The following is a 26,014-nucleotide window of genomic DNA, read 5'->3' as shown; positions in this document are numbered from 1 at the left end:
TCCCTCACTATCTCCCAGAGTTTGCTCAAATTCATGTTCATTGAGTTGGTGGCATATCTTTTGTGTAGGGGTGTTAGTCATTCAGTATTGCCTGACTCCTTTTATGATATTAATATTCTTCTGTTAGAATATTAATTTGATTCGGTACTTCTCATTCAGAAGTCAGCTCCATACTGACTCCTAAATGAGATAAAAATGTGTATGTTTGTGAAACCAGGAAAAATATTTAATTTTTTTGCCAGAGGATTATACTTTTCCTATGAAACTCTTTAATGCTTTTATCAGGTAATACCTTGTAAGTCATATTCTAAAATTCAATAGCCATATTAGCATGTAGAAATCTCAGCAAGGGTTGGAGAAACTCAGGGACTTCACAGAGATTGAAGTGTGTATTTTATCCAAAAGAGTAATCAGGTATGTGCAGAAATCCAATAGACTTAGTTTATTGAACATTGATTCATTCATTCATTCATTATTTGTGCCCTAGGACTGTGCTGGCTTTGAGGTTGCAGAGATGATTAATACTTGATTCTAGTTTTGTGTTTTTTTAAGCCCTCAAGTAGGGCATTGTGAACTGATTTTAAAATAGAATGGTAATTATCCTTTTCAAATGAATACTTAGTCCTTCATTTAGTCATTCAAATGAGGGTGAGAGAGCAATTACACTGAAGCCATGAGCCGCTAAGGGAGAAAACACGTCACGAGATGTATGTAAGTCCTTTATTCATAATATATAGCTTTCTGTAGTTCATAGATTACATTTGAGTTACACATTTAATTGTCATAATAATCTTTTGATAGATCAAAGATATATTAAAAGCCCCATTTATAGTTAATGGAACTGAAGTGAAAAGAAGTTATGTAAATTTATGTCCTAGAAATAGTTAGGAAATTCTGGAGCCTGGGACTCCAGTGCTCAATTTATAACAACCACTGTTTCTCCAAAGTAAGGAGACTCGTCTGATGATCCAGAATTTCTAAAATTAGGGGACGACAGAGGATGAGATGGCTGGATGGCATCACCGACTCAATGGACGTGAGTTTGAGTGAACTCCGGTAGTTGGTGATGGACAGGGAAGCGTGGTGTGCTGTGATTCATGGGGTCGCAAAAAGTCGGACACGACTGAGCCACTGAACTGAACTGAACTGAGTGAAATACTAACTGAACTTATATTGTTTGATAGGTAGAAAGGTATTTGCAATGTCTCAATATAAATGATACCTCCAGTAGGAAGCACACCTTGATTAGACAGATACAGATTTTCATATAAACTCTTATAATTACTACTGTAATTAATTGACCATTTTTTGCAATTGTATTTATTTCCCACCAAAAGCAATCCTGAGTACCCTCTTTTAGAAAGACAAATTACTTACTAAATAATTATTCCTTACCATCTTTCTTCCTGAGTGAGTGAAAGTCACTCAGAGTCATGTCTGACTCTTTGCAACCCCATGGACTGTATAGAATTCTCCAGACAAGAATACTGGAGTGGGGAACCTTTTCTTTCTCTAGGGGATCTTCCCAACCCAGGGATCAAACCCAGGTCTCCCTCATTGCAGACAGATCCTTTACCAGTTAAGCCACAAGGGAAGCTCTTTTCCTGAGTAATATATAGCAAATTTCAAAAGAATGTGCTCTCTTCACTTTTGTACTTATTGTGGTGCCCAGTGCATAGTATGGGCTGAGTTAGAATGGATTTAGTAAATTAATATTTGCCAATATGTGAATGACACAAGTTTGAGCAAGCTCCGTGAGTTGATGATGGGCAGGGAAGCATGACGTGCTGCAGTCCATGAGGTTGCAGATTCAGACATGACTGAGTGACTGAACTGAACTGAATTTGTAAATAGTATATGTTTATAGTATTTGGTTGGATATATTTTCTTGTGAATACTCAAGTGTTTGCTTATCTCCCAATTCCATTTAGGTACAAAATAACCAATTTTTTTTTTTTTTTTTTATCTTCTCAATTTCACAGGATTATACCTTGACAATGTACTTTCAGCAAGCTTGGAGAGATAAGAGGCTGTCCTATAACGTAATACCTTTAAACTTGACTCTGGACAACAGAGTGGCAGACCAACTATGGGTGCCTGATACTTACTTCTTGAACGATAAGAAGTCATTTGTGCATGGAGTGACCGTCAAGAACCGTATGATCCGCCTGCATCCAGATGGGACAGTCCTTTATGGCCTCAGGTCTGTAGTGACCGTTTCAAAATTGAACTTTTCCTGAGCACAATACTTTCTGCTCTTTATTGAAGGGGAATATTGTGCTATTTTCCTGAGTCCTCCTTTAATTCTGCTGATAAGCAGTTAAACCTCCTATTCAATAGACATCTGAGAGCTTAGGGTAGCATGTTTACAAAGGGACTTATCCCCAGCTAAGCCTAAGTTTTTTTCTGAATTATCTTCCAATATCAGCTGCTGATCCTAAAGCTGCTTTCTTTAAGAGGTAGGGATAAGCAATATTAAAATAGCTTACACATGGGGTTTCTTTAAAGTGGAAAAAAGTTATGAATGCCCAATACTTATTTGAATGTGGCAGATGCTCTGTTTCCTGAATTGTTTCTGAGCTCTGTGAACTGAGTCTGGCCTTCTAAGGACACGAAGGCTTTCTGTGTCCTCTCACCTCCAAGGAGTAATCAGACTTGCAAATAAATAAAGCCATCATCTCATGTTTGTTAATAGTGAATTGACACTATTAAATGCACTTTTATAGCAGAAAAGGATTGCAATGCTCTGCTCTCTTTGGTGGATAAGTTGTGAAATATGAGTTTCTTCTATAACACAAGTTTATTTTCCTGGAAAATGATGAAGAAAAAAGATACCTGTCTTACTTTGAAAACATCTCAGGGTAAAGAATTCCTCTGCATTATTGGGGAAAAAAATGATATTTTGTAATGTTCAATGTGTCTGATGTATTCTGTTTTACATGAACACTTGATGACTTTATCACAATAATGATGATAATAACAATATTGTTATTCATTTATTGAACAAACTTGTCAGGGGTCAGACATTAGTTAGTACACTCCATGTGTTATTACAGTTATGATGACTTGCAACAACCTCATAAGTTAAAACTGTTACGGTCTTTATTTCAAATGAAGGCTGGTATAGCTTGTCTAAGATCACAGAGAAGTAAACAGTGAAAATGGGATCCCAGTCCTGTTCTAAGTTCAGAGCCAGAGCTCATAACTGTTAGCCTAGGATGCCTCTCTCTCTGGCATTGTTCCTGTCTATTACATCTCATTTTCATTATCTGCTGTATTCAGCGTCCTGATTGGTTCATTGTCTTAGATCCTTATAAGCCAGCTTCTTTGTTTATCCTGTTTGTAGAGAGAATAGTATTTGTTTATCAAGGGAGGGAGAGAGTGAAGCAAAGAGAGAGCATGTTTGTACTCCATTAGCCATTGAAAGTAAAGAGATGCATCGGATACAGGCACTGCTCACATACAAGCCTTATGGAAAAAGGGAAACAGAGGAAAAATAAAACAAATTAACTGGCAGTGTCTGCAGACTCCACCAAAGTGGTGGCATTTGAATGGACTTGTGGAAATAATTGTCTTAGCATATATATTGTGGAATCCATTACAAAACATAAGGCAACACAAAGACCTTGATAAGATGGTGATCACACGGGCAGTGGAGGTTGTAATTCACATGTTTGAGAGAAGTCAGAATCCTGAAGAAGGCAGAGAGAGGCACAGAAATAAGTTACTAATTCAGCAGGGGGTGGCAAGTTTTGGCAAAGCATCTGACCCAGTGCTGGATGCATTTGCCCAGCAGATCTTCACAGCAATCATGTAGAAATCATCTTGCCCTCTTCGTTTTTCCTGACGATACCCACATTTAGAACAGAGAACCAGTTATGTTCTCTGTTATACCCTGCATTGACAAAGCGCCTACACTATAAGTAAACTAAATGAAGATTGTCAATGAATTCTGAATGCGCATATTCAAAGTTGAATGGGTGGGAAAAATCAGCAATCAGAACGTCTGTACAATTGAGAGGGAAAGAGGGGGCCAGCACAGGTGATAAATATGGCTTCTTTAAGGCACTAAGCCAATAATCAGACAAAAAAGGTGGTGGCTGTTCATTCTTATCAAGACCAACTGGATGCCACTGCTGTAAATCATCACTCTCTCAGCCCTGCTTCCAGCAAGGACTGTCAACAATATATGCAAGTTCCTGAACACATCTGATGTCCATAAAATTAACATTTCTACTTGAAGAAGGCTCATAGATTGTGATTGTTCTATCAATTGTATAGTTAGTTGTGAATATGAAATTGGTAAGAGGTTTTTCAGGAAATTTGTATATATCTCTTTCCAGTTTTCAGCTGATAGAACAATTTATTTCATGGCTGAAATTTGGTGCAGGCTGGATATCCCTTTTTAACAGCAGAAGTTTCATTTTTTCAATAAATAAGTGAAAGGAACTCAATTAAAATCACTACTGCTGGGTTGATTCAGATCTGCTTAATTCCTCCTGCTACTTACCTACCCCCTGACCTCAGTTGTTCTACACCCTGACTTCAGTCCTTAGCTTGCTAAAAAATTTAACTTGTATCTATGTTCAATAGTGACTGACTTCCAACAGCATTTAGAATAGTAATAGTATTAATATTAGTAGTTAGTACTCATTAAAGGATTTAGCCTGTACTTGGCACTGTGCCAGAACATTCCTTATATAATCTCATTTAATATTAACTTTAATTCCTACAAAGTGGGCACTGTTGGTTTGTTGGCTGATTGTTTTTTCCTTCTTACATGAAGAAGCTCTGGAACTTGTATACCAAGTTACACAGCTCCTGCCCAGGAGAGCATGATTGTTTGAATACAAAGATGTTGCTCTTTATTATCATTCTGTCCTACTCCTTAGGTACTTGCAAGTGGAAGTAAAGAATAGTAGAAATCACCTGAGAGCATGCAAAGGAAAAAAAGGAAGGTAAAGAATAAGTGAGATGGGAATAGCTTGCATTGATCCACAGATACAGACTTTGTTCTGATTAATACAATAAGTCCCTAAAGAACTATGGTCCTGAGTCATCTGTGGAAGGTTCATGTTTAGGTTCTGAGATTCACACCAATCCCAGTTTACAAAGGGATGATTTTTGGTGTGTGGAATCTTGGGGCATAGAAAATATCATTGTAAAGAAATCGATAAAGGCAAGGTTCATCAGTTGGAATAAGGAGAGCTGAAAGGGAACCTAGATATAGAAAACTGGTAGAAGGAAGGCTTTAAATATCAAGGCAGTGATGAGGAAATTGGGTAGAACAAATCCTCTGGGCTGAATGTCATGCATGTTCAAGACAAAATCCTTTAAGGATTTATGTGTTTCTTCTGTTGAGATGTACAAAAATTGGCGAGGGTGAGGGGACTAGAGGGGAAGTCACTGAAGTCATTCAGAGGATCTGAGTATGCCTCTTGTAAAGTTTCCTTAGTGAAATTTTTAGGTATTAAAATATATTGAAGATAATATAGTATAAAGAATATTAATGTTTGTTTAATTTCATGGTGGATATACAGGTGCTTGGGCTTCCCTGGTGGTTCAGCTGGTAAAGAATCCACCTGCAATGTGGGAGACCTGGGTTCAATTCCTGGGTTGGGAAGATCCCCTGAAGAAGGGAAAGGCTACCCATTCTAGTATTCTAGTCTGGAGAATTCCATGGACTGTGTTGTCCATGGGGTCACAGAGAGTCAGACACAGCTGAGCAACTTTCAGTTTCACTTTCATACAGGTGTTTGTCATGCTGTTCTTTCAAATTGTGTTCAGGTTTGAAATTTTTCGTGATAAAATTTGGAAAAGAAAAATGGCCTTGGCATCTCTGGTTCTATTATCTAGGAAATAGCACTCAAGATTTAGAAGTCTGCAGCCAGAAAATGGTATTTCTCATCTCTTAGAAGTAGAGAATTACCTGTATGTGACATGTATTTTTAGTAGCTGTGTGTGAAAACAAGGTCATCTCACCTTAGAGGATGTGTACTCAGTGGGTAGGGTCCTTGATTCCAGACAACCAGGCTGTGATCTTTCCGATCCAGGGATCAAACCCAGGTCTTCTATGTTGCAGGCAGATTCTTTACTGTCTGAGTCCCCGGGAAAGCCCTGATTGTTGTTGTTATTGCTGTTTTTGTAGGTTGGCCATTAACATTTTTTTATTCTTATTGGATTTTTGTTTCCCCATTGCCAAAAGAATGGATGAGCAGCTTACTCTGTCATTCCGTTACTCTTCAGGTTGATTATCATTTTAGAAGCACAGAGTTCTGATGCTGTGCAGAGACACAATTGCTCAGTGCAACCAATTTCCTTAACAAAGTATTATGGCAATAGAATTTGTGTTTTAGCTTGAGCTTTTGTCTTTGACCTCTTATTTAGCCTTAAGCATCTTCAGATTTTAATTTCCTCATAAATAAAGAAGGTGGGGGATAAATAATGTCATTTTAATAACCCAGTCATCTTCTGAATCAAATGAGATTAATAAATATTAAAAAAAATGATATTATGACATCAGGCTGGAAAATGAAGTTAAATATTTGGAGTAGCATAGTAATTTGTAGATAATAAGTATGCCATGTTACTTAATATTTGATAAAGAAATGAATGCTGTGGATATTTGATAAATAAACAAAAGGCTAGAACAGAGAAAGCTTTAGCTATCAAGGCAGTAGTTTTATATTGTAGAATTTTACCCCAGGTATCTTTCCATGATTCTTTGAAGACACTCCTTTATCTTGAACAAAAAGAACAAGAGGAGCAGAAATGAGGAAGTCAGTTGCAGAGAATGGGAAAGGTCTAGGTCAGACATGTCTAATATGAAAAAGGGAACTACTAAAATACTAAGAGGATTGTCAAACCATTTGAGATCAAAAAGCTACAGTGGAGCCAATTATCTCCAGCCATTGCTTTGGCAGCCTGAGATGAAGAAAAAGGAGGCTAGGTGCCTGGCTTGAGACCAACGTGGTCATGACAGCCTTTAAAAAGTGTCCTGTAGCCACAGGCCCAGTGTCTCGTTTGTGGCATGCACTCTAATTTTCATGTAATTAAGCATTGTATATTTTCTCTTAAACCAGGCCTTTCTTTTTATTCTCATCATGTCTTATCAAGCATCTGTTTTTTAAACGTTATTGAAAGTAGAAAAGTGATGAGTAATGTTATTTTTCAAGTCCAAGTTTATAGTTTATGACTAAAGAGTAACAATATCCTTAAGTAAAGATTCATACCTTCATTCTTGGCTAGTTGATAACTCAGTTATGCCAGTGTGATCATAAAATAAAATACCTCCTTTCTTTTATGATACTATTTATATATTTCTTTAAGAGATATGGCTGGAGATAAGAAGAATATTTTCTTGGGATTAGCCCAGCTGTAGAAGTAGTGACAACAGACTTTTCACTGTCTAGGCAAAAGAATTCCTAGCAATTTATAAAGCAAATATTTCAATAGATTAATTGTATTTAATACCAAGATAAAATTTGCCTAATCAAATTATTTTCAGAACACTTCAAGGAAAAATGGCATAGAAAATACAGAATTTCTGCTGATGAGTCCAACTAAAGCAAGTGAAAATCAGATTAATCTGATGTTGACATCACTTCATAAAGAATGTTACATAGGTGTAATTTAGACTGTTACTAGGTTGGTGCAAAAGTAATTATGATTCTGGACCCTGAATTTTAAGTCATTATAACTAGACTTAAATACATCTTTATTAATCAAAATAGGAACCATTACAATCAATGCTTTTTTGCCAATGAGAAATAAGTTTGTTTATTCCTGTAACATAAAAATCCATGTTTCAGGATTTGTTGAACTCTTGGAAAGCATTTTCTGCCTCCTGTTGGATATGGAAGTATTTTCCCTGCAAAATGTTGTTGAGATGCCTGAAAAAGTGGTAGTCAGTTGGCTAGACGTCAGGCGAATACGGCAGATGAGGTAAAACTTTGTAACCCAGTTTTTTCAACTTTTGAACGACACGTGGTCAGGCACTGTTGTGGAAAGGAATAGGGCCCTTTCTGTTGACCGATGCTAGCTGCAGGTGTTGCAGCTTTTGGTGCATCTCATTGATGTGCTGAGCATACTTCTCAGATGTAATGGTTTCACAGGAATTCAGAAAGCTATAGGGGATCAGACAGGCAGCAGACCACCAAACAGTGTCCATGATCCTGTTTTGGTGCTATTTTGACTGTGGGAAATGCTTTGGAGCTTCTTCTTGGTCCAACCACTGAGCTGGTCATTGCTGGTTGTCATAGAAAATCCACTTTTTATTGCACATCACAATCAGATCAAGAAGTGGCTCACTGTTGTTGCATAAAATAAGAGAAGATGACACTTCAAAACAACAATTTTTTTGACTTGAGATCAGCTCATGAGGTATCCTCTTATCAAGCATTTCCAGTTTGCTTCAAATGTCTAATGATTCTAGAATGGTTAATATTGAGTTCTTGGGCAACTTTTTGTGTAGTTGTAAGAGAATCAGCATTGAAGATATTCTCAGTTGGTCATTGTCAACTTCTGATGGCCAGTCACTGTGCTTCTCATCTTCAACGTTCTAGTCTCCTTTGTAAAGTTCTTGAACTGCACTGTGTGTTCATTAGCAGTTTCTGGGCCAAATGCTGGTTGATACTGAGAGTTGTCTCCATTGCCTTATGATCCATTATGAAGCTGGGTAAGAAAATAGTTCAAATTTGCTTTTCTTCTAGCATCATTTCCATAGTCTAAAATACTTGTAAACAGCAAATAATAACTCTACTAAAAAAAATAAAGCATGACATGCACATTAAAATGATGTATAACATAACCACATTTATTTAATAATGTATTCTAGTATGAAATGGCAAAGTTCAACAATGTAAAATTGAAATTACTTTTGCACCAACTTAATATTTATTTAAAATAGAAGTCATTTACTAGATTTCAGAAATCTAATGAATAATTACTCTGATCAGAGAATCAGGAGATCTGCATTCTAATCTTAGGTTTCAGTTCGGTTGCTCAGTCGTGTCTAACTCTTTGCCACCCCTATAGACTGCAGCGTGCCAGGCTTATTTAGTGGTTCTTATAATCATTCCTTTAAATTATTTCTAAATTTTATTTTAGCTCCTCAAATCTTAATACGTGTGATCTTGTAATCTATACATACTTTAAGACTCCCATGTTACTTTATATAAAGCAGTATTTTAAGTGATACTGATGTGCTTTAGCAATCATAGTTATCATCTTGAAAAAAATCTCCTGATTCATTAAGAAAGCAAACACAAAATCAGTGCATTCAGGTATACAAGAAAACCTGAATTATACACTAATGGCATTTTTTGTGAATGTAAAAATGTATATATTTATTAAAATTTGAAATCTGAATCCCAATTGGACTGCATATTATTTATGCTAAGTCATTAACATTATATCTTAAGCATTTTTAGCACATTGTTAAAACTGTTCAACAAAAAACAAAACAAAACCCATTTCCTGTTATACAATGTTACATAATTATTGTTAAACAAATTTTGAACCCTTAATTCTACCACCCAGAGTTAATCATACCTGTACCTTGCTTCATACTCTTCTAGATATTTTTCTCATTAAAAGCCTATAGGTAGTTTATCATAAAACAGATTCATATTATACATATGACTTTGTGACCTTATTTTTTCTTTAACAATGAATAATTTTTCTATAGAAATGATTATCATGTCAATAAAGCTCTGCTGACTATCATTATTTAACCATTATAAGACACATCTGGGATATATTTCTTTATCCAATATAGGATATGGTTTGTGGTTTTGATATAAGGTGACATATGTGGTTGTTGCTATAAAATGAAGGACTATTTCAAATTTACTCACTATTTTAATGACAAGCAAAGCTTTTTCCAACACAATTTATAATGTTTAACTTGTGCTGCTGTATCTTGTGGTATCATTGTTTAAATAAATGGCTCAGGGGATGTACTGATACAGATTAGGACAGTTCTTATGGAAGGACTGACTTTCTTACTCTTCTGACCCATCTAAAAATAGCTGTTTGTCTTTTGGAATGAGGGAGGAGCCCTTGACTTCATATGTCTATACACCTCCCATATGTAACATTAGGTCAGAAACATGTCACTTCTGATTAAAGGTTCACATTCTTAAAGAAAGATTCAGCAGGAAGCAGAAGGTAATTCAACCACCTCCTGCTATGTATGTTCTGTCATTGGGAAAATGGCAAAGGATAATGTTAGCCTGTAATGGATTTAGACAGGCAAGGTTTATTAATTTTATCTTCTCCCTCTACTCCTAAAGCTTTACCACAAGATATTAGGCAAGTGAATAACTGAATAGCCATCTCATACTGAAATATAGTATACTAAACATTAATATATCAATTGTTTACTTGATTTCCTAATTGGTTTAATTCATTTTCATAGATATACTGAGTGAATGCATTTTGTCAAGAAGAATAACAGAGATTTTTAGTAAGAATATGGGTTCTTTTGGCCAGGATGTGAGACCCTGTACTCTAGATTTATCAGTCTTCTAAGTAGGAAAAAAATTGCCTTAATCTACCTCTACCTCTATGGGAAGAAAAGCATACATCCACCCTAAGAGCTGAATTTAATTTTTTTTAATTAAAAAAAATTAAAGCCTTTTTTTTTTTTTTTTTTGGTCATGCATATGGCATGTTGGGCTTCCCAGTTGGCTCAGTGGTAAAGAATCTGCCTGCCAGTAGAGGAAACACAAGAGATGCAGATTCGATCCCTAGGTCAAGAAGATGCAACCCACTAGGCAACCCAACCTAGGAATGGCAACCCACTCCAATATTCTTGCCTGGAAAATTCCACAGACAGAGGAGCCTGGTGGGCTGCAGTTCATGGGGTTGTGGGGAGTTGGACGTGACTGAACACAACAACAATGGCTTGTTGTGTTGTTGTTCATGTGCTAAGTTGTATCCGACTCTTTGAGACCCCGTGAACTGCAGCACACCAGGCTTCCCTGTCCATCACCAACTACTGGAGCTTGCTCAAACTCATGTCCACTGAGTCAGTGATGCCATCCAACTATCTTATCCTCTGTTGCCCCGTTCTTCTCATCCTCAGTCTTTCCCATCATGAGGGTCTTTTCCAGTAAGTCAGCTCTTTGCATCAGGTGGCCAAAGTATTGGAGCTTCAGTTTCAATGTGTTTTTCCAATGATTATTCATGGTTGGTTTCCTTTAGTACTGACTGGTATGATCTCCTTGCTGTCCGTGATACTCTCAAGGGTCTTTTCCAGCACCGTAGTTCGAAAATATCAATTATTTGGTGCTTTACCTTCTTTATTGTCCAGCTCTAACATCTGTACATGACTACTGGAAAAACCAGTTTTGACTAGATGGATCTTTGTGATGCCTCAGCTTTTGAATATACTGTCTAGTTTTGTCATAGCTTTTCTTCCAAGGAGCAAGTGTCTTTTAATTCCATGGTTGCAGTCACCATCCGCAGTGATTTTGGAGCATGTGGGATGTGGGAACTTAGTTTTCCTGACCAGGAGTGAACTTGTACCCCTTACATTGGATGCTCACAGTCTTAACCACTGGACCACTAGGGGAGTCCCTGTAATTAATTTTTAAAAGAAATTTCTTGACCATCATTTTCCGTATAAATAAAATTATTTATATTAAAGGTGAATTTTTTTAGAAGTAATTTCTCTCATCTTCAAGTTCACCCTCTAAGAAGAGAGAGGCTCAGAGAGGGAGGTGATGGGGCCGAATGTCACACAGACAATTGATGGCAAAGCACGAAGCTGATCTCAATTCCCTGACTCCTAATCCAGCACTTGTTATTGTTCCTGCTGTTGCTGGAGTCATTTGCAGTCATTTAGTCATGATTTGCAGCCATCTTAGTCTGACTGATGTCAGCAAATATTAATAAGTAAAATCCAAACCAAAAATAACAGAATCAGAATTACACCATTCTTTAGACCTTAGAAATATATACTTGAGGCAGTGTGTATTTAGCAGTCCTGGGAAATCATCCAGGACTCTTTTTGCTGCTGTATTTTGCTGATTTTTAGATAACATTTAAAGAGGAAAAGAAAATCTGTCCAACTTCTTCTCAAATATTACTGACTCATCACATTCCTGTAATCAGCAAGTCTCATTAGCTACCAGTTAGATGGGTCCATTGACTTCCTACTTTTGCATTCCAGTCCCCTATAATGAAAAGGACATCTTTTTTGGGTATTAATTCTAGAAGGTCTTGTAGGTCTTCATACAACCGTTCAACTTCACCTTCTTCAGCATTACTTGTCGGGGCATAGACTTGGATTACCGTCATCTTGAATGGTTTGCCTTGAAAATGAACAGAAATCATTCTGTCGTTTTTAGACTGCATCCAAGTACTGCATTTCAGACTCTCTTGTTGACTGTGATGGCTAATTCATTACTTCTAAGGGATTCTTGCCCACAGTAGTAGATATAATGGTCATCTGAGTTAAATTCACCCATTCCAGTCCATTTTAGTTCGATGATTCCTAAAATGTCCATGTTCACTCTTGCCATCTCCTATTTGATCAGTTCCAATTTGCGCTAATTCATGAACTTAACATTCCCAGTTCCTATGCAATATTGCTCTTTACAGCATAGGAACTTACTTTCATCACCAGTCACATCCCCAACTGGGTGGTGTTTTGGCTTTGGCTCCATCCCTTCATTCTTTCTTAAGTTATTTCTCCACTAATCTCCAGTAGCATATTGGTCACGTACCGACCTGGGGAGTTAATCTTTCAGTGTCCTATCTTTTTGCTTTTTCATACTGTTCATGGGGTTCTCGAGGCAGGAATACTGAAGTGGTTTGCCATTCCCTTCTCCAGTAGACCACCTGACCTGCCTCTTGAGAAATCTGTATGCAGGTCAGGAAGCAACATCTAGAACTGGGCATGGAAAAACACACTGGTTCCAAATAGAAAAAGGAGTATATCAAAGCCATATATTGATTGACACCATGTATATTTAACTTATATGCAGAGTACATAATGAGAAACGATGGGCTGGAGGAAGCACAAGCTGAAATCAAGACTGCTGGGAGAAATATCAATAACCTCAGATATGCAGATGACACCACCCTTATGGCAGAAAGTGAAGAGGAACTAAAGAGTCTCTTGATGAAAGTGAAAGAGGAGAGTGAAAAAGTGGGCCTAAGTCTCAACTTTCAGAAAATTAAGATCATGGCATCTGGTCTCATCAATTCATGGCAAATAGATGGAGAAACAATGTAAATAGTTGCAGACTTTATTTTTTGGGGCTCCAAAATCACTGCAGATGGTGACTGCAGCCATGAAATTAAAAGATGCTTACTCCTTAGAAGAAAAGTTATGACCACCTAGACAGCATATTAAAAAGCAGAGACATTACTTTACCAACAAAGGTCCGTCTAGTCAAGGCTATGGTTTTTCCAGTAGTCATGTTTGGATGTGGGAGTTGGACTATAAAGAAAGCTGAGCAAAGAAAAATCGATGCTTTTGAACTGTGGTGTTGGAGAAGACTCTTGAGAGTCCCTTGGACTGCAAGGAGATCCATCCAGTCCATCCTAAAGGAAATCAGTCCTGAATGTTCATTGGAAGGACTGATGTTGAAGCTGAAACTCCAATACTTTGGCCACCTGATGTGAGGAACTGACTCATTTGAAAAGACCCTGATGCTAGGAAAGATTGAAGGCAGGAAGAGAAGGTGACAACAGAGGATGAGATGGTTGGATGGCATCACCGACTCAATGGACATGAGTTTGAGTAAACTCTGGGAGTTGGTGATAGACAGGGAGACCTGGCGTGCTGCAGTCTATGGGGTCACAAAGAGAAGGACATGACTGAGCAATTGAACTGAACTAAATTGAAATGGGTGCATAGTTGTCCTCATATCCATTGATTTCACTCTAATGAGAGCTGAATGTGACAGAACTAAAACTGAAGATATAAAGGACTGTGGTGGAAATGATGTGTGTTCAGAGACTCCAGGGGTTGCAAAGCAGGGAAGACACCAGCTGTGCTCCAAATAAAGATATGTATCTTGTTTCAGATGCCCCAAAAATGGGGACTGGATGTTACTGAAATGGGCTTTGTCTGCAGAGAAGAAGCCTAGAAACCCATGAGGACATGCCATTCCTTGGCTTGTGAATGTACTTGTCTATAGCATGGCTGTACATAGCACTAGCATGATCCTGATGTCACTAGGAGTGAATCTTCTGGGTCACAGGAATATTAGAGGGATATGGAAAGAAACCAAACCTTTATTTTGTTTTCTCTTAAAGAAAAGTATTTCCTAGTGGATGATTAAAATTGTTGCTGTTATATAATATATATGCTTGTGTGGGTATATGTATATGTCCCTATTAGCTCAGTTGGTAAAGAGTCTGACTGCAATGCAGGAGACCCTGGTTCAATTCCTGGGTCAGAAAGACCCACTGGAGAAGAGATAGGCTACCCATTCCAGTATACTTGGGCTTACCTTGTAGCTCAGCTTGTAAAGAATATGCCTGCAATGCGGGAGACCTGGGTGCAATCCCTGGGTTGGGAAGATTCCCTGGAGAATGGAAAGAAGGGAAAAGCTACCCACTCCAGTATTCTGGCGTAGGAGAATTCCTTGGACTATAGAACTCATGGGATCTCAAAGAGTTGGACACAACTGAGCGACTTTCATTTCCACCCATTTATCAGTTCAGTTCAGTTCAGTTGCTAAGTTGTGTCTTACTCCCTGCAACCCCATGGACTACAGCACTCCAGGTCTCCCTGTCCATCACCAACTCCTGGAGTTTACTCAGACTCATGTCCATTGAGTCGGTGATGCCATCCAACCATCTCATCCTCTGTTGTCACCTTCTCTTCCTGCCTTCAATCTTTCCTAGCATCAGGGTCTTTTCAAATGAGTCAGTTTTTCACATCAGGTGGCCTAAGAATTGGAGTTTCAGCTTCAACATCAGTCCTTGCAATGAATATTTAGGACTGATTTCCTATCGGATGGACTGGTTGGATCTCTTTGCAGTCCAAGAGACTCGAAAGAGTCTACTCCAACACCAGAGTTCAAAAGCATAAATTCTTCGGTGCTCAGCCTTCTTTATGGTCCAACTCTCCCATCCATACATGACTACTGGAAAAACCATAGCCTTGACTAGACGGACCTTTGTTGACACAATAATGTCTTTGCTTTTTAATATGCTGTCTAGGTTGTTCATAACTTTTCTTCCAAGGAGTAAGCATCTTTTAATTTCATGGCTACAGTCACCATCTGCAATGATTTTGAAGCCCCCCAAAATAAAGTCTGAAACTGTTTCCACTGTTTGCCCATCTATTTGCCATGAAGCGGTGGGACAGATGCCATGATCTTAATTTTCTGAATGTTGAGCTTTAAGCCAACTTTTTCACTCTCCTCTTTCACTTTCATCAAGAGACTCTTTAGTTCTTCACTTTCTGCCGTAAGGGTGGTGTCACTTGCATATCTGAGGTTATTGATATTTCTCCTGGCCAACTGGATTCCCTGTCTACTGTACAGCGTCATGAACCTCCATCCATAGTTCATCAGGCACTCCGTCTATCAGATCTAGTCCCTTAAATCTATTTCTCACTTCCACTGTATAATAGTAAGTGATTTGATTTAGGTCATACATGAATGGCCTAGTGGTTTTCCCTACTTTCTTCATTTTAAGTCTGAATTTGACAATAAGAAGTTCATGATCTGAACTACAGTCAGCTCCTGGTCTTGTTTTTGCTGACTGTAGAGCTTCTCCATCTTTGTTTGCAAAGAATATAATCAATCTTATTTTGATATTGACCATCTGGTCATGTCCATGTTTAGAGTCTTCTCTTGTGTAGTTAGAAGATGGTGTTTTCTATGACCACTGTGTTCTCTTGGCAAAACTCTATTAGCCATGCCCTGCTTCATTCTGTACTCCAAGGCCAAATTTGCCTGTTACTTCAGGTGTTTCTTGACTTCCTACTTTTTCATCCCCTATAAGGAAAAAGACATATTTTTGGGGTGTTAGTTCTAGAAGGTCTTGTAGGTCTTCATAGAACCATTCAACTTCAGCTTCTTCAGCATTACTGGTCGGGGCATAGACTTGGGTTACTGTGTTACTGAATGGTTTGCCTTGGAAACGAACAGAGATCATTCTGTGATTTTTGAGATTGCATCCAAGTACTGCATTTCAGACTCTTTTGTTGACTATGATGGCTACTCCATTTCTTCTAAAGGGATTCTTGCTCACAGTAGTAGATATAATGGTCATCTGAGTTAAATTCACCCATTCCCGTCCATTTTAGCTCACTGATTCCTAAAATATCCTTGCTCACTTGTCCCATCTCCTATTTGACCACTTCCAATTTGCCTTGATTCATGGACCTAACATTCCAGGTCCCTATGCAATATTGCTCTTTACAGCATTGGACCTTGCTTCCATCACCAATCTGGTCCACAACTGGATGTTGTTTTTGCTTTGACTCCATTTCCTCATTCTTTCTGGAGTTATTTCTCCACTGATCTCCAGTAGCATAGACTGAGTGGGAAACTGGGTCTTATTCTGATGGGCGGGGCCATGCTCAGTAAATCTTTAATCCTATTTTCTGTTGATGGGTGGAGCTGTGTTCCCTCCCTGCTATTTACCTGGGGCCACACTATCATGGGGCCTTCCCTTGTAGCTCAGTTGGTTAACAATCTGCCTGCAAGGCAGGAGATCTGGGTTCGATCCCTGGGTCAGGGAAGATCCCCTGGAGAAAGAAATGGCAACACACTCCAGTATTCTTGCTTGGAAAATCTCATGGACACAGGAGCCTGGTGGGCGGCAGTCCAGGGGGTCGCAAAGAGTCGGGCACGGCTGAGCGACTAACACTTACTTGCTTACACTATGATGGATTAACGATGTTGGTGTACACACACACACAGATATATATGTGTGTGTATATATATATATATATTTTTTAATGAAATTAGGGTAATACAAAAGATACAACAAATGTGATTAAAGAAAACTTTTAGTTGTGAGAACAGTCAGCATTGGTTCAGGTTTGATTTAATGGAGTCATTTCTGCTTTCTTCATTTTTCATATGAAGCAAATAGAAATGCTGGAGAAGGGATAGCCTACCCACTCTGGTATTCTTGGGCTTCACTAGTGGCTCAGCTGGTAAAGAATCTGCCTGCACTGTGGGAGACCTGGGTTTGATCTCGAGTTGGGAAGATCCCCTCGAGAAGTAGTGGCAGTGGTGATAGTAGTAGTAAAGTTTAGTGCGTACTTTCTTTTATTGTTCATCATACAAATTTATTCATTTTTCAAAACTTATTTTATTGAAGTACAATTGCTTTACAATTTTATCTTAATTTCTGCTGTACAGCAAAAGTATTCAGTTATTTATGTGTGTGTACATATACATTCCTTCCTTTCCATGGCGGTTTATTACTGGATATTGACTATAGTTCTTCGTACTGTGCAGTAGGACTTGTCCTTTATCCATTCTGTGTATAATAGTCTGCATCTGCTAGTCCCTAACTCCCCGTCCTTCACTCCCCCTGTGTCAGCCCAGGTGTGTTCTCTTTGCCTGTGAGTCTGTTTCTGTTTTAAAGATAAGTTAATTTGTGTCATATTTTACATAGATAAGTGATAGCATATATTTATTTTTCTCTTTTTACTTCCCTTGGTATGATAAAGTCTGGGTCCGTCTTTGCTGCTGCTTCAAGTGGCATTATTTCATTCTCTTTTATGGCTGAGCAGTATTCCGTTATTGTGTGTGTATGAGTGTGATTGTGTGTGTTTCAAATCTTCTGTATCCACTCATCTGTTGATGGACATTTAGGTTGTTTCCTTGTCTTGGTTATTATATATAGTGCTGCTATGAACATAGGAGTGCATGTATCTTTTGGAATTATAGGTTTATTTGGATATATGCCCAGGAGTCAGGTTACTGGATCATAAAACAACACTATTTTTACCTTTTTGAGAAATGTTTGTCTATCGTGTTTTCCATAGTGGCTGCACCAATTTACATTCCTATCAACCATGTAGGAGGGTTCCTTTTTCTGTTGAGTACTTTCTGAATGTCAAGCCCTGAATTTTTTTATATTAATCCTGTGAAGCATGCTCCCATCATTGCCATTTTATAGTTGAAGGAGACTCAGGCTTTGAGAAAGGAGATAACTTTCTAATGAATTTCCAGTCTCTGTACTGAACTTAAAGCCCATGATCTCATGCACCTTCCCAGAGAGTCTTCCTAGAGACTCTGTTCCAAGAAGATGGATGCAAAAGACTCTGGGAAAAGCCAATTCTGAAAACGTTGATTGAAGAAGAATGGAGAGCCTAAATTTCCAGAGCTCCTGAGAGGAACTTCTAAGAGTCATCTGTCTCCCCTCTAGAGAGAATTTCATTGGCATCATTCCAAATAAAGGAGTATCTCTCTCTGTCTCTAATAGGACTCCTCAGTAAGGACCTGTACATTGATTTTGGTATAGCTGTCCCCCTACAACTTGACATAGAGTATGTTCCTCAGATATAATTTAATATCACTCTCTCCTTTCATCCTTTATTCTTAAATGGATTTCTACTTTGCAACTTTTAAGTGCAGAAGTTATTTTTGTTTTGCTTTTCTGAACACCCCAATTCAAGGATAAACAGTAATGCATTTCAGTCTGTGAGTTGGTGTAGAGGAGTTTTGAAATTCTCTTCTATTTTAGAATTGCACATCCATATTGTGAAGAATCAAGAGAGTTATAGACCAGGGAAAAGCAACCACTATAAAATTTGATTAAGTCTCCATTTAGTTAGTGAGAGATGTAAAACCTTAGAGAAGTGAGGAGGCCAAGGCCACATCGCTGCTGTGGTTCCCAGAGACCCTAAAGACTGCCTGTGAGTCCACATGCTTTCAGAACGTCATTCTTACTTGATAATCCAGGAAGGAGTTACCCAAGTAACACACACACTTTCATGTCCATTATTTAAAATACTCTCTTGCTGAGATTCTTCACTCTAGCATCAATACTCTCATCCTGGAAGGAAAAGCAGAAAGAGCACTGAGCCATTAACCACATCACTAAATTTCCAACAACTGGACAAGTATTGTCTACCAAACTATCGCAAAAGACCCCAGAGTACATGGAAGAAAATCTATATATATTTTCTGGAACAAGTAAAATGATTTATTTCACAGAGAATTATGTCAGCCTTATTCTCCACAGGTAGAAAAAAAAAATGAAGGAGATAAAACATTATCTAGCCTCTAGAAATCACCTCTTAGGTTAAAGGTCTTTTGGCAAATTTCTTAGGGTAAAGGACTTTTGACAAAAGTTTACTTGATTTGCTAAGTTGGTGGTAAGGGTGGATTTCTAGCACATTTCTCTCTCTTTATTCTTGAGGTCGCAAATAAAGCAAGCCAAATCACTGTAATAGGTTAATGACTCAAATCACAGTCACCATATTATGAAATGCTCAAGCTATTTTACTTCTGAGAAGTAGCTCATTATCTGCACTCTTATGGACAGAATAAAAAGTAAGAAAATGCTAAATGGTCATAAATCCTTGGAGGAAAATTCGAATTCCATGTTGTGTTGCTCCCGGTAGAAATAATAGAGAAAATAATTAGGACTTTATAGTTTAGTGACTGTAGCATACTGACAACGAAGGGAAGTTACTGAAAAGACCATGATAAAGACCATATCTAGCTTCATCTGGCATGTTTGGAGCATGGGTTTGGAATCTGACAGCCTGTTACAAGGCCTTCTTCTGTCACTGACAAACTGCGCTCCATCTTTCTGAGCCTCAGCTCCCTCATGAGGAATACAGGGCTTTATAGTCCCTGCTGCTGCTGCTGCTGTGTAGTTGCTAAGTCGTGTCTGACTCTTTGTGACCCCATGGACTGTAGCCTGCCAGGCTCCTCTATCCATGGGATTTCCCAGGAAGAATACTGGAGTGGATTGCCATTTCACTTGTCGAGATCTTCCCGACCCAGGAAGTGAATCCAGGTCTCCTGCAGAAGCAGGCAGATTCTTTACCGCTGAGCCACATTTATAGTAACTACCTTGTAGAATTACTGACAGGATTATCTGGACAAATACTTGTAAAGAATTTCGTCAAGTGCTTGGCACATATTAAACTGTAAAGATTAGTTGCTGTTATTAAATTTGTTATGTGTATCTAAATTTCACTTCTTCTGCTGTTTCCTATCCTGATTTGTGTAGGATGATACTTGGCAAGAGGGAATGGTGATGGTAAATCCTTATTATGTAACAACAATGTTCTAGGTGCTGGTGATACATAGAGACAAATGAAACATTCAAAACTTGAGATTCAAGTGTAGATCTTCGTAGAAAAATATAATTGAGAGCTGGAAGAGGTAGAATAGAATGGTAGGTCCGAGCCAAGTCCTGAAGTTTGTTTTTACAGGTTTTGTGGTTTTTTAAAAAGTTATGTAACAACTTTAAACTGAAAACTATAATATCATTTAACTTATGGAAATATGGGCAAAATTAAATAATATCACTTATGTAAAGTAGCTGGCACACAGTAGATATCCAATATTTGTTGCACTTTATTATAGTTACCAAGATAATCATAGTATTCAAAATTAATTGGGTACATCCTATATCTCATGTACTGTGCATACATTGTATCTTCTAATCCTCAAATAATTCAGTCTGGTTATTGTTGTTCAGTCACTCAGTCATGTCCAACTCTTTGTGACCCCCTGTCCTTCACCATCTCCCAGAGCTTGCTCAAACCCATGTCCATCAAGTTGGTGATGCCATCCAACCATCTCATCCTCTGTCATCCTCTTCTCCTCCTATCTTCAATCTTTCCCAGAATCAGGGTTTTTTCTAATGAGTCGGCTCTTCGCATCAGGTGGCCAAAGTATTGGAGCTTCAGCTTCAGCATCAGTTCTTCCAGTGAAAATTCAGGACTGATTTCCTTTGGGATTGACTGGTTTGATCTCCTTGCAGTCCAAGGGATTCTCAAGAGTCTTCTCTAGGACTACAGTTCAGAAGTATCCATTCTTCAGCATTCAGCCTTGTTATGGTCCAGCTGTCATGAGAGATCTGGGTTTGATCCCTGGGTTGGGAAGATCCCCTGGATAAGGGAAGGATACCCACTCCAGTGTTCTGGCCTGGACAGTTCCATGGACTATATACTCTGTGGGGTTGCAAAGAGTTGGATACAACTGAGCGACTTTAACTTTCATTTTTCTCACATCCATACATGACTCCTGGAAAAACCATAGCTTTGACTAGACAGACCTTTGTTGGCAAAGTAATGTCTCTGCTTTTTAATATGCTGTCTAGGTTTGTCATACCTTTTTTTCCAAGAAGGAAGCATCTTTTAATTTCATTTCTGTAGTCACCATCTGCAGTGATTTTGGAGCCCAAGAAAATAAAAGCTGTCACTGTTTCCATTGTTTCACTATCTATTTGCCTTGAAGTGATGGGACCAAATGCCATGATCTTAGTTTTCTGAATGTTGAGTTTTCATCCAATTTTTTCACTCTCCTCTTTTACCTTCATCAAAAGGTAGATACTGATATTTTACCATTTTTAAGAAGAGGAAACTGAGCCTTAGACAAATTTAGTAACTTGTTCAAAGCAGTACAAGTATATAAGCATCAAAGCTAGGAGTAGAATTCAAGCATATTTGACTTCAAAGCCCATGCCTTTAGTGCTTTAACAGGTTTAATGCAGAAAAATGACCCAGTGCATGGCTGGGAGGTAGTGGAGAAGACATGACGTACTCAGAATTTTCATAAGGCTAATAACTAAATGCAGTTATTTATTTTGACTACCTAATATTAGAATGTATAGTGTTCCAAAAGGAAGCTTGAGGAAATACTAGCAGTTCTAGTTTATATTTAATGAAACAAAGCCATTGTCGTGAAGTGAATTGCTGAACACTTAATTCATTTACCCATCTATCTATCCAGTCAACTACTGAATGAACACCTCTTGTTGCACTAGGTGGGGGTTGGAGGTGCAGGAGTGAATAAGCCAAGCATAGACTCTACCTCTAGAAGCTTGCACTTCAGGAAGAAAACATAAGCCACTGTTAAAAAAATCTATTTAGTGATAAATATGAAGATAGCAAGTTGTGACAAAGAAGTTGTTATGATAGCAAGTTGTTATGAAGAAAACTAAACAGAATGAATGACCTGATAAAAAGTAGAAGAGAGAGAGAGAGTGCTGCTTTAGAAGGTGAAACCTCAGCTAAGATGTTCTTTATGAAGACTGACAGTAGTGATCTGAGGAATGCAGGTTGCTGTTGCAAAGGATGGAGCAAATTGGTCTTAAGGTGCTGAACAAACTCATGTGCTCCCAGGGAGAAAGTTTTAGTAACACTACTAAAGAACTCAGTACTTTGAACTTTGTTTCCTCTCGTATATTACTGCATTTTACGTTCTTTTTTTTTTTTAGCTGATTTAAAAAAATTTTTTAATATAAATTTATTTATTTTAATTATAACTAAATGCATTATTTATTTACTATTTTTGTTGGCCTGACTCCATGAATATATAAACTCCATGAGAACAGGGACCTCTGTTTTATTCCTGACTGTATCCCAGCATCTTGATCAGTGCCTGTCTCAGAAGTCACTGAAAAAACATTTGTGGAATATATATACATATTTGTGTATGTAAATGAATTAGTTATTGCAGTTTCTTCACAGTATTTCCTATGTTATCAGTCCAACTACCTGACTCAGTTTATCAGTTGAATGGGATCTATGGTGTCTTCAGTGTTTATCTCAAATTGATTTATTATTCTGTCTCTATACAGGCCTTCATGCAAAATCATGTCTGATGTAATTAAATGATGGATTTGCATACTGAGTTAAGTTAGGTGCAGAAGGAGAAGCATAAAATGAAACCAATAGCATTTGATACCTAATTATCAAAGATCATTATGTTTTGATGAGGTGAATAAAATCTGACTGCCCTATCTAGTAGATACCATGTTCTTTTCTCTTAGTAAAAAGAATTGTATTCGCGGTAAGATGGAGCTTGAAGTGATGCCAGTTCAACAGCTGATAAGAAGGCATTTTGAAAACAAAACAGGATCAGCAATTGTCATGAATTCAGCTTCCCAAATCATGACTTAAATACAACTATGAGTTGACTGTGTAGAAATTTCCACTGGCACCTGGTGTTTTATTAAATTACCTTGTCATTTGCAATCAGTGTGATATTTTGGAAGGTATACAGAGAGGTGAAGGTGGAGAGAATTGTATCAAAGTGGAATTTAGGTGACCCACATTAACCTTCTACCACAGAATGGATCACTGAGAAAGCACTTCTAATGAGAGATTTTTAGGCACACATCTCAGAAAATTCATTACCACTGAGTTCAAGGGGGAAAGTCTATTCATGGTAATCCAATATTTTATGAATAAAAATGTGTATGGATTCTCATTGATGGTAAAGCAGATATAAGATTCTTTGCTTGATGTAGACAATATCTATGTTACTTGTACTGTCTTGTCTGAACTTCAGAATATGTGTATTTGTGAGTCTGTGCACACCTATGCCTGTGTGCACACACATGGGCACACACATGTATTTTCTGTGTTTGTGTGATAGGAGGCAGGCAGGCAGTAGGGGGAATGAAGGTTGTTTACTGTGTAGGGAATCAAAGCACTTGGGTTTGTTCAAAACAATATTTCCCCAAACCCTAAATATTTTAGCCTATTTTTCTGGAGTCATGGGTTGATTTTTCTTTTGGAAAGTAAGATACAAGAGATGAAACCATCACCCTTAGGCCCATGTGAAAGCTTTGATGATGAGAAACACTATCCTCACTCCAAATGATTCTTCTTAGCTTTTTTAGTTTTGAATGAATTGTGTATTTCATTGCTGTGCCAAATTGCTTCAGTCTTGTCTGACTCTGTGCAACCCTTTGGACTGTAACCTGCCAGACTCCTCTGTCCATGGGATTCTCCAGGCAAGAATATTGGAGTGGATTGCCATGCCCTCTTCCAGGGGATCCTCCCAATCCAGGGATGGAACCACGTCTCTTACGTCTCCTCCTTAGCAGGCAGATTCGTTACCCCTAGCACCACCTGGGAAGCCAGTTTCATTGTATACTGATGTTATTCACTAGGGCTTAATTCATGGAGCCTTGTTAAGTTACTTCATCTCCACACAGTTCATCATCAGCTCTGATAAAGGAATAAGACAAACCATGGGTCTAGTCTTTGTTTGATAGTACATGGAGTTACTCTCAAGGAGGAAAAAATCTGTATTTACTGCATGGGTGACTGGGTCTGGGCAGGGTTATACATTGAAAGAATAGAGGGAGAAATCAACACAGAGCAAAAATGAACTTCCAGATCCTCGGTATAATATAAACAGTTTCCTACAGAGAGATAAAATTTCAAATAATATGGATTATCAAACATTCCAATTTAGGGAAACTCGATTCTGAAATCACCTAGGAGACTAAATTTGTGTCAGCAGATAGGTTTTAGTTTTAGTTTATTTTATTGCAAAAGTCATAGACATCTTAAGACAAAGAAGAGGCTCTATTCCTCTGTTACTTTTCTTTGTGATTTTGCTCTTTTCTGTTGATCCTCAGGCTTCTGGATTTGTTTTTCCCCCTTCATAAGTGGAATGTTTAGCTCAGTTTCATCTTGTGTAGTATTTTTAGATTGTATGAAACCAAATTGGCTTCCTTGGTGGCTCAGTGGTAAAGAATTCGCCTGCCAATGCAGGAGATGTGGGTTCGATCCCTGGATCAGGAAGATCCCATGGAGAAGAAAATGGCAACCCACTCTAGTATTCTTGCTGAGGACATTTCATGGAGAGAGGAAGCTGGTGGGCTACAGTCCATAGGGTCAGAAAGAGTCAGACATGACTGAGCAACTAAACAACAGCAAAGCCAATCTACGGTTGTTCAGTGACAACATTCCTTAATTTCAAAAAAGCTATTTTATTCTTTTAAGTTTTCAGTTTCTGTAAGCATGGATAAAAAAGAGTGTAAGTTATACACAGAGCCACGTTTAAAATAGATTGTTTACTATAGTTGCTGACCTGATGGATAGTGAGGAGAGGGTCAGGAATGTTTGACTCTGTATTCTAGGTGTGATCAGCTGTTGTAGACATAATTTTGTTCAGGAGAATGTGAGGGTAAGGGCTCACCTCTGTAGACAGCATTCACTTCAAACAGATACGGAGCATCAGTATATTCCTTATATGAGCTGTGACTGTTTAGTGCTTTGAAATGTGTTTTCCAGTTTCTCATTTGTTTTCCCTACTGCTCTGTGATAGAGAGAACCAACTGAATCAAGAGGGATTTGGGGACAGCAAACTTTTTGACTTCTCTGGATGGCACCATCTGCATGAACAGATGGCAAAACATGTCACAGGGCTAGAGGGAGACTCCAAGATCAAAAAAATTGAAAAAAAAAAAGAGAGAGAGAGAGACAGAAAGGGAATGCAGTGGCAAGGTAAACAGGCAAGTGTCAGTGCCTGGACTTCTTTGTGATGAGACTCTGATGGCATTGCTGGTGATAGCCACCCTTGGAATCCAAAGCTGCCCCCAACAGCGGTGCACTGTATGTTCTGCAGGCAGCTTGCTCAGCATTGCAAATAGGCATACACCTTCTCTCCGCCTGTTCTGATGGGAGGGGATCTCTGATATTGTTGGTTAAAGTCCTCCGTGCCAAAGAGCAAGATTTAGTTTCTGTTAAGCTTTCCATATGGCCACAAGCCACCAAAAGGGCTGTCTCAGTGTTTTGGTGGTAGAAAATTCTGCACAAGATTGGTTGAAGCATTGTAAATACAAATCATCTAGTTTTGCTCATGGTATTTTGTTTATTTTTATGTTTAGTTTTTCTATTCACGCATTTGCTTACTTAATTATTTATTTTACATTTATTAAGTTATTATTTTGTGCCAGGTATCCTATACTAAATACTTTACATGTTTTGTTTTTTAATTAATTAGTTTATTTTAACTGGAAGCTTTACAATGGTGTGGTGGCTTTGCCATACACATAAGTGGAATGTTTAGCTCCACTAAACATTCCGGGCGGGAGG

General features: G+C 38.2%; 1 protein-coding gene across 7 annotated transcripts in view; it reads left to right on the top strand.

Moving 5' to 3' along the window:
- Positions 1 to 26,014, top strand: part of GABRB2 (gamma-aminobutyric acid type A receptor subunit beta2) — a 444,580-nt gene that overhangs the window by 266,913 nt on the left and 151,653 nt on the right. For all 7 annotated transcript variants that reach the window (XM_086413760.1, XM_086413757.1, XM_086413761.1 and 4 more), the window contains exon 5: positions 1,983 to 2,203. In XM_086413760.1, coding sequence (XP_086269886.1) covers positions 1,983 to 2,203 — 221 coding nt within the window. The remainder of the gene's footprint in view (positions 1 to 1,982; positions 2,204 to 26,014) is intronic.

This window comes from Bos grunniens, chromosome 7 (assembly GCF_055505025.1).
Source record: "Bos grunniens cultivar Pamir isolate PY7600 chromosome 7, Bosgru_T2T1.0, whole genome shotgun sequence".
NCBI classification, from domain to species: domain Eukaryota; kingdom Metazoa; phylum Chordata; class Mammalia; order Artiodactyla; family Bovidae; genus Bos; species Bos grunniens.
Note: the sequence above shows the minus strand (reverse complement) of the source record. Positions and strands in the feature narration are given on the sequence as shown.